General features: G+C 35.3%; 1 protein-coding gene across 4 annotated transcripts; it reads left to right on the top strand.

The window, feature by feature from the left end:
• Positions 111–4,703, top strand: LOC107609396 (probable anion transporter 4, chloroplastic). 4 transcript variants are annotated; one of them, XM_021107553.1, is made up of 9 exons: positions 111–688; positions 1,127–1,353; positions 1,626–1,995; positions 2,329–2,373; positions 2,478–2,624; positions 2,948–3,085; positions 3,175–3,208; positions 4,026–4,205; positions 4,297–4,703. In XM_021107553.1, the coding sequence occupies exons 1-9, from the start codon at positions 242–244 to the stop codon at positions 4,317–4,319; spliced, it is 1,611 nt and encodes a 536-aa protein (XP_020963212.1). In that variant the 5' UTR covers positions 111–241; the 3' UTR covers positions 4,320–4,703. The 4 variants fall into 4 exon arrangements, with proteins under 4 accessions (XP_020963212.1, XP_020963213.1, XP_016166840.1 ...); XM_021107554.1 differs by having other exon boundaries at positions 4,026–4,217; positions 4,355–4,703; XM_016311354.2 differs by having other exon boundaries at positions 112–688; positions 4,355–4,655.

Below are 11,715 nucleotides of genomic sequence, written 5' to 3'. Positions count from 1 at the left end.
GCTAATAGTCACCAAAAAAAATTAATTAGGCTAATAAATTAATAAACTAATAATTAAAACGGTTGAATGACGGTTCGATTTTCATCCTTGGTTTACATCTACCCACATACCACATTCAAGCTACACTCACAGTCACCAAGAACCAAGGTCATTGCCGTAATTTCGTAGTCAGCATTCAACAAACCCGCCCCGTCAGATAGTCAGTCACTGTCGGAACTCTTCTTCTTCCTCCTCCAGCGTCATGTCCCTTTTCTCCGCCCCCGCTCTCGGAGGAGCAGCCGCCTTAAAAGCCATTCCTTCGCCGCAAAAGAACCACCGTACCAGAACCTCCGATCAGCTCTACCTCCTCTCTTCGCAAATTCACTGGCTCAATGCCTCCCCTTCTTCCCTTCGTCCTCTTCGCTCCGTTCAACAACGCCTTCGAGTTCGGGTTTCTTCAAATGACGCTCACTTCAACTCCATTCCCGACAAGAACGAACCGTACAACCAGAAACGACAGCAGCAGCAGCAGCAACAGCAACTGGAACCGAGTTTTACAGAGTTCATCACTTCGGAGAGGGTGAAAGTGGTGGCGATGCTTGCTCTCGCTCTTGCTCTGTGTAACGCCGATCGCGTCGTCATGTCAGTCGCCATCGTGCCGTTGTCCCTCGCCAATGGCTGGAGCCGCGCTTTTGCCGGTGTCGTTCAGGTATCTCTTTCCCACACATGCACACCACATGTTTGAAGAATTGCATCCAAGTTATCTATTTTTAGTTTGAATTAGCATAATTTTGCATCCAAGATTCAAGAGAAGTTAATCAGTTCAAAATTGTTACAAGCATGTTGAGTAGTATCTGGTAAGTTTACTTGGCTCAAAGCCGATTAGTCTGAGACAACTAAAACTTACATTATTGGATGCTAAGTTCGGAACAGTTTCGTGAGAATTTTGGGAAAGCCAAAAAATAAATAAAATAATAAAAAAGGAAGTTTTTGTCATTTTGATTTGATAACTTAAGCCAAACTAACATTTTTCTGGTTCTTGATTGATGCTTCTTCAAAGTGTTTGAAGAACTCACTATGCTGATTAATATTCTGAGGAGAAATTTGGAGGTTTTCTTAATTGATGTTTGATGGGTGTGCATATCAGTCGTCTTTTCTCTGGGGTTATTTCGCTTCACCTATAGCTGGAGGTATGTTGGTTGATCACTATGGCGGCAAGGTGGTCATGGCTTGGGGAGTGGCACTGTGGTCGCTGGCTACTTTTCTTACTCCCTTTGCTGCGGAGAACTCGCTTTTGGCACTGCTTGCTGTTCGTGCTTTGCTCGGCATAGCTGAAGGAGTTGCTCTTCCTTCCATGAATAACATGGTGGCCAGGTATTGAACAGTGACATGGGTTTGATTTGTGCAAGTATTCATTTTCAGATGGCACCAAGAATATCACATTTTATAGTTATGATTAGTTTTTCTCATGACATGACTTGGTTGTCACTTCATGATGATTGTATATATGATAACTAGAATACGGCTATAAGGTTATGACTTATGAGTTTAATGCATGGCCTTTGATTTGTCAATTTGTGATGATTTTCTGATTTGCTGGAGCAAGAGAGGCTTGATCATGACTGAATTTTGTTCTTCCCTGTTAGATGGTTTCCTCAAACTGAACGCGCAAGGGCTGTTGGAATTTCAATGGCTGGGTTTCAGCTTGGATGCGCATTAGGGCTCTCACTGTCTCCAATCCTTATGTCACAAGGTGGTATATTTGGTCCATTTGTGATTTTTGGCTTGTCTGGGTTTCTTTGGGTCTTGGTATGGTTATCTGCAACGTCCAGCACTCCTGACCAAAGTCCTCAGATATCACAATATGAATTGGAGTATATATTGAATAAAAGGCAAAATTCTGTTGCCGTTGAGACAGCAAAAACCAAGAAAGTTAAAGTGATCCCTCCTTTCAGGCGCTTGTTTTCTAAGATGCCAACATGGTCTCTAATTGTTGCAAATTCCATGCATAGCTGGGTAATGCTTGATATTTATTGTACCTGATTATTTTATAATTGCAGGCATTCTTAATAGTTGATAAATTTTCATATTTGATAGCAACATTACCATTTATTATTTCCCAGCTAGAGACTGTTATTTCCATGCATGAAGTAATCCTCATCTTTTGTTATTCGCCAATAGAGAAATATAAGAGATAGTCCCGAAATATGGTTCTTGACCCCTTTCCTCAACATCATGATTATTCTCTTCATTATTTTGATGATTTTTTCATGCAAACTCTGTTATTTGTTTATTTATTTATTTATTATTTGTTGTCATTTCCTTAACTTCCCCTCTTCTATTTCACAGGGGTTTTTTATTGTTCTTTCTTGGATGCCCATATACTTCAACTCGGTAAGACTTATCCTATTTTATACTTTATGATTGTCAAAAGTCAAGCAATAAAGATTTAGAAATCAAAACTTCATGTTCCATATCTAAATAATTTCTCATCATAGGTATATCATGTGGATCTCAGGCATGCAGCATGGTTCAGTGCTGTTCCATGGGCTGTGATGGCTATCATGAATTACATGTCTGGCTTGTTGTCCGATATGATGATACAAAGTGGCACAAGTGTCACTTTGACTCGTAAAATTATGCAGGTACATCACATTCACTTATTGAACCAAGTAACCATTTTGAATGATTATTTGATACTTATGCATAAAATATCTTGCTAGGTTGGTCCCTATCTCAAGTTCTTTCAATACATCTCTTATTTTCTTAATCTATAAAATTTTTTTATTTTTGTCTTTGGCAGTTGTGATATTCTATTTCAGGAGAATTGAGAAATAACTAGTCAAATATTTGTCCTGGATATTTTCAAGGCTTTGACTCTATTCTATTCATATCATAGTTTGGGTTTAGCTTTTTCTCACTGGATATTAGTTTTAATGATGATGCTTATTCTGCACTCTCACTGCAGACCATTGGTTTTGTTGGTCCTGGAGTTTGTCTCATCGGGTTGGCAACAGCAAAGAATCCCTCCGTTGGTGCTGCTTGGCTTACTGTAGCTTTTGGCCTGAAATCTTTCAGTCACTCTGGCTTTCTTGTGAACCTTCAGGTATCTGATTTCAATCATATAAGAAATAAATAAATTCAGTCAAACATCGTTGAGTTCTCACTTAACATTTACTTTATTTATTATAACAGGAGATTGCACCAAAATATTCTGGCGTTTTACATGGTATGATTTCATCTTTATCTCGTAAGCGTGTGGGGATTGTATACACGTTGGTGTTATGAAACACATATCTAATGACATTGGATCTAGTGCAATCTAGTTTTGGTAAATGGGTAAGGGTAATTTGGTAGGTATGGTCTCTGATCTAGAATCAAGTATTGCTTAACAAGTGGCAGAACTAAATTGAAGAGCTACTCTGTGTGTTTAAAGTCTAAGAATGGAATTTGAAGCTGTGATACCATAGTTTAAAGCATCCATCAGTGCCCTTCACTTGGGTTGTGTTTGTGATTAAGGTTTTGGAGGAAGGGGGAGGATGGAAGGGTTTGAACATTGATGAGTAAAATGGGCTCATATTTACTTCCTTTCCCTTTAAAAATCTCAATTCACAAACACACCCATATTTCCTTAAGCCAAGGTAGATACAATGGTTGAATACCCTTGGATCCATGTATTGCATATTGTGGGAATATACCCTCACTAAAATTTGGGAACATGTTTAGAAATATATGGATATATACACTCGTTGCCCTCAAGATTTTATTAAATTTGACTGCATACATACTAGGATAACAATTATGTGAAACTTCTTATTCGATACCTATTATTTGCCCCCACTCTCAAAATTTTATGTGGTATATACAATACATGAAACTTCTGGATTTTCCTTTTAACATTACTTTCCTGGTTCTTACTGCACATGAGGGGGAAAAAACATAGGGTAACATAACGTGCAACATCTGATAAAAGCTGAGAAAATAACAGTCTACGTATTCTAGAATAAGATCTCTCATAAAGAAAACTTATTGATTCCTTGTTCTAGGAATTTCAAATACGGCCGCAACATTGGCTGCTATAATTGGAACAGTTGGAGCTGGCTATTTTGTTGAGCTAGTTGGTTCCTTCCCAGGATTTCTGTGGCTTACATCACTACTGTATTTTCTTTCTGCTCTTTTCTACTGCCTCTTCTCAACTGCAGAGAGAGTAAATTTTGATGATCCTGGTGAGTATAAATGTACGGCGGCATTTATCTTTCAACATTTCAATTTATTTAATTTTTTTTTGGTTCAGAGTATTATTTGCTTTTTTTGTAGCTTTCCAAGTCTCCTTGTATTAAATGCTGATGAAATTTATGTCAAACCCTCGTGACAGTTAGCTGAAGAGTATCAGAAACGGTATGCTGCATTGTACAGAACAATCTCTTGTAGTATATGAAAAGGAAATTAGATGAAGAATGGCAAAAATGGTTACATTGTGAAGTTGGTCTTTTCCTATAAAACAGACTCTAACCTTCTTCAATTACCTGGCGTATAACCATTGATGTATAATTGTATAGTTTGTTTTTGGCCACCCTTGATGGTATTGTTTTGGGTGCATTTGGAGTTGTGGGTTGATGTGGAAAGTATGCTAAACAGGGTATCCTTTTCTTTGCTTCTAAACATCTTTCTAATAATAACTGACTGAAGGATTTTTTTTTTTTAAAAAAAAAATCTAAAACATAGATTGTATCCATCTCTTATTTAATAAGCAGGGCTATTTATGGGTTTATTTAATGTAAATTCCATTAAGGCGTAAATTTTCATCCGATAATCATTTTAGTAATTGAACTTTAAACATGCTTAGTTTGGTTTTTATGTCTTATATCTGTGAATCAAATTGAATTTTTTTGTTGTCATCTTATTAATAGAAATTTTTTTATCTTTTTGCAATTCATTTGAATCTATTCTTAATATATAAAAGTAGATACATAAATTTACCCAAGTTACTTTTAAAACATCTTTTTCTTTCTACTAATGCTATGTCAGCAACATCACTTACTTGGCAAAATATTAGAATTAACCACTCAATTTTTGCCAAATCAACTATTATTTCCAAATCAGCAAAAAAAAAATACAAAAATTTGTAATCAAATTTGTAACCTACAAAAACATTGAATCCATATCCATATATTTATTATATCTCACCATTATAAACAATACAATAAATTTATAACTCCAATAATTAATTTATTAATTTCTATAAATAACTCATTAAATATAATAAACATTCATATTATAAATGTAATAATAATATTATTAATCATAATAAATTTTACGTTACAAATATTCAAATTCCATACTATTTGAACTACTTATATAAGTCTTTTATCACTATTTTTTCAAATGACATCAAATTTAGCACAAAAAATTTATTATATTTTTAAATTAAATTTACGAAAAAAATACTAAAATTAATTCTACAAAATATAGTCATTTTTAATATTTATTATATACTATCATTAATTTACCATCTGCGCATTGCGCGGGTCTCATTCTAGTTGTAATAGATAGGCAGATGGCTAGTTGGAATTGTTACAAGTGTTTAACTAGGAAATCAATTTTATAAAATTAAATTTCATTGTTGAATGGATTCAATCATTCAATAATCAATATGGTAAAATAACATGATCAGGTAAAAGATCTTAATTTCTACCTATACAAAAAAATTTTTTTGGTGACTAAACAGAAAAGAAAGAAAAAAACAGAGACAAAACCAAATTAATTGGCTAAGTTCATATCTAAATCTATTAGATATTGAAACTCACTCCATGGTTGACTTCAATTCGAGTGAATGTCTGCGATAGAAGCAGTTGTTTTAACCATACAATCTGCAACACTATTTGCATTCCTCTGAGTTAAAAGAATGGAGAATCTCCAATTCTAATTCATAATTTCCTGTATATGCTTTGCCAAATTTCATTCCAAAATATCCTTACCAAGTATTCTTTGGTTTACTAAGAAAAGCGCTTCTAAACAGTCTGTTTCACAAATAACCTCACGAAATTCACTATCCCAAACTAAAAGTAAACCTCTCCAAATCGCATACAATTCAGCAAAAAGAACACTACACACTTCAACTTTCCCAATGCAACCTTTCAACCAACATCCATCAGAATTGCGAATGATACAACCAAAACCAGCATAGCCAAAAGGAGCAAAACAACTAGCATCACAATTCAATTTAACAGAATGAACTGGAGGTGGAACCCAATGCAAACAAAGCGAAGGAGGAGACAAAGATTGATGCATAGCAAAAATAGTGTGGAACTCCCTTACTGAACTACGATTCAAACTCACCACTTTACCAGCACTCTAAGAGTCATCTGTATTAAATAAGTCACGATTCCTGCTTCTCCAAATCCACTAGATGGTTGAAAAGAAAAGAAAAATATTTCCACTCCTTGCACCTCTATAGAGCCAATCACGTAAATCCGAGTTATCTAAATACAGACCTAAAAGGTTCCAGACCTCCTTGGCACTAGGGCACTTCCGAAGACAATGAAGAATAGATTCAGAACCATTCTAACACCGATGAAAAGTGCTAGATAAAGTTAAGCCACGACCCAAACAAAACTCTGTAGTAGGAATAGCGTTATGAAGACTGAGCCAAATCAAGAACTTGTACTTCTTAGGAATATGCAGTCGCCATACCCATAACCAATTATCACGCTCATTACAGTCAAACTTTCTTTTGGCTAGCCAACTGTATCCACTTCTAGCTGAGTAGAGTCTAGAAGATGCCACACCCCACGACCAACCCGGACTCTCTCCAGCATTCAAATCCATATTATAAGCATTCAATCGTTGTTTGACATCTTCTGGAATGTTAGAGAAAATATCATGGAGATTCCATTAACCATCTTTCCAAACGTCTCTAATAGTTAAATCAGAGTTAGATCTATGTACAAAAGGGACATCTTGAGCAATTGGGCCCTCAATACTCCACTTGTCAAACCAAAAAGATTGATCAAGTGACCCAACGCACCAAGAGAAGGCATCCTTAAGAGCACCAAAAGCCTTTGAGATACTCTTCCAAACATGAGAAGCGTTGCAAGGGACAGGGCCATCTAAAACTCCCTCATTCCTCAGATACTTCGCCCTCAATAGAGCAACCCAAGGCTTGTCCAGATAATGAAAAAGTTGCCAAACCAATTTACCAAGTAAAGATATATTAACACACATAAGATCTCTAACACCCAGGCTACCAAATTTCTTTGGAGTGACCACAGTCCTCTAATTAACAAGAGAAAGACCTCTGCCATCAACTTGACCCTTCCAAAGGAACTGTCTCATCATAGAAGACAATTTATCACAAACCCAATTTGAAAAAAAAAGATACCTGCATATGATAAACAGGAATAGATGCTGCAACAGAATTGATCAGGCAAAGTCTCCCTACTTTATTTAGAAGCCTTCCTTTTCAATTATCTAATCTTCCCCTCACCTTTTCAATCACCAAATGAAAAGAAGCACTACTGGTATGAGAATGATTAAGGTTAACTCCAATATATCTTCCTAAGTCCAAAACAACACGTATTGAAGAAACGCTAGTAAAAATATCTCTTCTATGAGCAGTCACATTTTTAGAACCAAAAACTTTAGACTTTTCAAGATTTACTTTCATGCCAGATGTCTTGCAAAAAAATGTTAAAAGAATGCATGACCATTTGGGCTTGACTCTTTGTAACCTGACAGAAAAGTAAGAGATCATCTACAAACATCAAATAAAAAAATTTCAGACAACCCCTAGTGACAGAAGCTGGTTTCCACACACCCTCAATCACTTTATGAGATATATAGCAAGCATGTCTTTCCATAAAAAACACAAATAAGTAAGGAGACATTGGATCACCCTGTCTAAGCCCCTTCTAGGAGCAAAACTATCCAATCTATTCCCATTCCACATAATAAAAAGAGATGATGCACATACATAATTCATAATCAAATTAACAGTGATGATAGAAAAACCAAAAGCAATGAGAGTACTCTCCAAAAACCTCTAATCCACCCTATCATAAGCTTTTTCAAGATCAATTTTAAAAGTAAGAGTACCTTTCTTGGATTTTGCGTGCTTCACGAAATTCAGAATTTCTTGGGCCACAATAATATTATCAGGAGCACCACGATCCGGAATAAAACCTCCTTGTAAAGGACTAACAATATCTGGAAGAAAGGGTTGAAGTCGATTAGTCAATACTTTGGTGATAATTTTAAATAAACAACATTACACAAGCTAATAGGCATGAAATCCTTCATAAAGGTAGGGTTATCAATTTTAGGAATAAGTACAATCAGAGTTTCCATGATGCTAGGATTTAAGTACTCTCCCAAAAAAGCACTCTAGACAATATTCTAAATCTCAGTGCCTACTATCTCCCAATATTCTTTAAAAAAAATAAGCTTGAAAGTCATCTGGACCAGGGGCCTTAAAAGGGCTCATATTGAATACTGCTGACTTGACTTCCGCAAAAGAGACATGGTCAATTAACTTAGCACAAGCATCGGTGCTTAGAGTGGGCATCGGAACATCCCATAAACAATCAACCTCAATCTCTTCCGTTGTACCAAAGAGATTCTTGTAAAAAGAGAGGGCTTCTTCCTGGAGAATATCTGGATCAGTAGACCAAGACCCATCTCTAACATATAATCCATGTACTCTATTATGGTTTCTACGCACCAAAGTCTGAAAATGAAAGAATTTAGTATTTCTATCCCCATACTTGACCCACTGCTCTCTAGATTTTTGGTTCCAAAAAAGTTCCTCTTGTAATAAAAGCTTATTGTAATCTTCCCTCATTTCAACTTCTTTAATTCTCAGAGACAACACATCGGTAACCTTCAAACGTCGTTCAATCTGATCAATCTGATATTTCAGCTTACTTTTTCGCACAAAAATATTTCCAAAAATCTTTGAGTTAAAGTCCAAAGAAACCTATTGAACCAACTTAAGCCTTTCAGTAACGCCTCCAAACCCTTGATTCCAAGCCTTACTAATAATATGTTTATAAGAAGGGTGTGTTGCCCACGCAGCCTGGAACCTAAAAAGACAAGAACCTTTCACTTTGGGGCCACCATGACAATGAACTAAAATAAGGCAATGATCAGAATGAAGCCTGCTAAGAATTTCAGAATAACCCTCAGGAAATATTGTCATCCACGCCTTATTAACTAGTGCTCTATCCAACTTTTTAGCCAAGTCCCTACCAGCCTGAACTGTTCTATACCAAGTATATCTCCTACCAGTCACTTTAAGATCAAAGAGTTCACAGTCATCTAGAGTAGTAGCTAATAGACTAGCTCTGTGAGAAGAAGAATAAGCACTCTCTTTGTTTTCTCTATCTAATTTAACATTAAAAAAGGGTGTTTGCTTCGGTATGATGATAAATTCATATGTACCGATACGTTTAAAATATGGACAAATAATAACAAGCCATGTGGAATTTTCCACATTAGCATCTAATTTTTTTAAAAAATATATATTATATCACTACTTTTACTAAAACACCCTTTTAATTAAATAAAAATAAAAATATTTTTTATTTAATTTTTCAAAAAGCTTAAACATCCTTACTTTATTCGATTAGACAAAAATACCCTTTTAAATCAATCAAAATTTAAAATTCAACTAATCTTAATTTTATATTTTCAAATAATTTAAACAACAAAACAAAAATATATCTGAGAAACAAAAAAAATAAAAAATTATTCTTTCATCTAGGTTTCAGAAACCCTCTTCAACTTCTCAAGTTTTCTCATGTTCTTCTCTCCTCTTCGTATCTCTCTCTCTCTCCCCCCTGGTGCTCGGTCTCCTTCATCTCTCTCACGGTGGTGCCGCACTGAAGAGCTCTCCCTCTCTCGTCTTCAGTCTCACAATCAAGGTTGTCGTCGCTCTTCGTGTCATCGGTCATCACCGTCTCGCACCATCCCTACGCTTCATCACCATCGTCAGTCTCTCCCTTCCGGTAAATCCCTCTCTGTGATTTCTGTGATTTTAATTATTAAAGCATTGTTGTAATTTTTGTAATTAATGTAACTTGGTTTGATTTCTGTGATTTTATATTAGTTGTTAATTTTGACAAAATGAAAAACTTAAGCATCAATTTTATATTAGTTGTTGTTAATTTTCATACAATCACATCCACGCTTAGCTCAGAGGGAAGCTCGTGAAAGATACGAGACTGTCCCTGCTTCAGCTCAAAAGGGACGCTCATCTTGTTCTTGTTGCTGAGAACAGCCACCACAGGCTTCCAAGAAGAAATTGTGGCGGCATTTAAGTTGGAAGAAGCAAAATGGTGATTGTGGAACCCGGAAACAGAAACACCCAACATTGACATTATTGTCATGCTTCTCTACTGTTTGACTTTTTATCCTTTCTTCAACCTTCACATCTCTTAGCTCCTTCAATCTTATTAATATTTTGTTTCCTTGTTGAAAACAACATTTTCCTCCATGGTGGACGGGAAGAACAAAGATATGTCCACTTCCGAGCTATCTGGTGGGGTAAGGATTCACTATATTTTCCAATCTATCTTTGTGAATAGTTTAAAGGTATAATCTGATATTTACATATGGCATAAAGCTCTAATAGAAAATGAGATATAGGTATAAAGTGACACAAAGATGAGGATATAGATATTTCTAAGTTTTATGGCACTACATGACAAATGAGTATGAAATTAACTTAAAAACAGAATTCTGAAGTTAGTTAGTTATTATAAAAATGTTTGTATTTATGTAGATACTATTTTCAATCTATCTATCTTTCCTTGCTTCATCATCTTTTCCTTTGATGATGCAGCAAGCTGTGGCAATGCAATAGATGCAATTTCAGCAAGCTCTGCTTATGCAACAAACCATGACTGCACAACAGGCTGCCAATAAAGCCACCACCATGAAGTCTGCAACAGAGTTAGTGGCAACCCGAGCTACTGAAATAAGTAAAAAACTGAAAGTTGATGGACTTGAAATTGAAGAGAAAGAAACAAAACAGAAATCCAGGTCTGTTTACTTTGTCAATTTTTTTCTAGTGTAATTGTTCTACCGGTGCTTCTTGACTATTCATTTTCAATATTTTTATTGTTGCAACTAATTCATTTTAGGATGCCCTGCATAAGTATCATGAACCCATTAGAGTAAAGCTTGAAATAGATTTATAAGTTTGGTAAAAGTGCCTGAGGTTTCTGTCATTTTAATGTGTTAAGGAAAAAAATCATAATCTTGTCGCCATTTTAAAAGTTCCCATTCGGTGATATATGTTTTATCATATTTAAGAGTTTTGGATTTAGTGTGAGTGTAATGCATCCTTTGCTTTTTTTGCTTTTTATATATATAGCTGTGAAGTTGAGTAGCATATCTCTTTATTGTGAATATGTATTCTCATCAATCTTAAGGGTTCCCCCCACAATGTGTGCAATTACTGTACATAGTATTTTAAAATTGTTGCATGTTGATCTGTCTTTAAAATATATGGCTGAATGGTTGTGGAACAAGAAAAATTTAAATTGGGGTGATATAATCTTGTTTGTATATTATTTCTTTTTGTCCTTTATTTTCATATGCTAACAAAGGTCTTTAATTCATTAATTCAAGCTTGTAGCTGGTGTATGTTTCTAAGGTAAACAAAATAGACCTTTTTTTATTCCATATCATCTTTTAACAACACATGATTTCACAATTTAAAATCTTATTCACCAC

Source organism: Arachis ipaensis, chromosome B07, assembly GCF_000816755.2.
Source record: "Arachis ipaensis cultivar K30076 chromosome B07, Araip1.1, whole genome shotgun sequence".
Taxonomy (NCBI): domain Eukaryota; kingdom Viridiplantae; phylum Streptophyta; class Magnoliopsida; order Fabales; family Fabaceae; genus Arachis; species Arachis ipaensis.
This window is presented reverse-complemented; position numbering and strand designations above follow the sequence as displayed.

Excerpts from the sequence above, each read along its gene's own strand:
- LOC107609396 (XM_021107553.1), top strand. The coding sequence starts at position 242 with ATGTCCCTTTTCTCCGCCCCCGCTCTCGGAGGAGCAGCCGCCTTAAAA. Across the intron at positions 689-1,126 it reads CTTTTGCCGGTGTCGTTCAG|TCGTCTTTTCTCTGGGGTTA; the intron begins GTATCTCTTTCC and ends TGTGCATATCAG. Across the intron at positions 2,625-2,947 it reads TGACTCGTAAAATTATGCAG|ACCATTGGTTTTGTTGGTCC; the intron begins GTACATCACATT and ends CTCTCACTGCAG.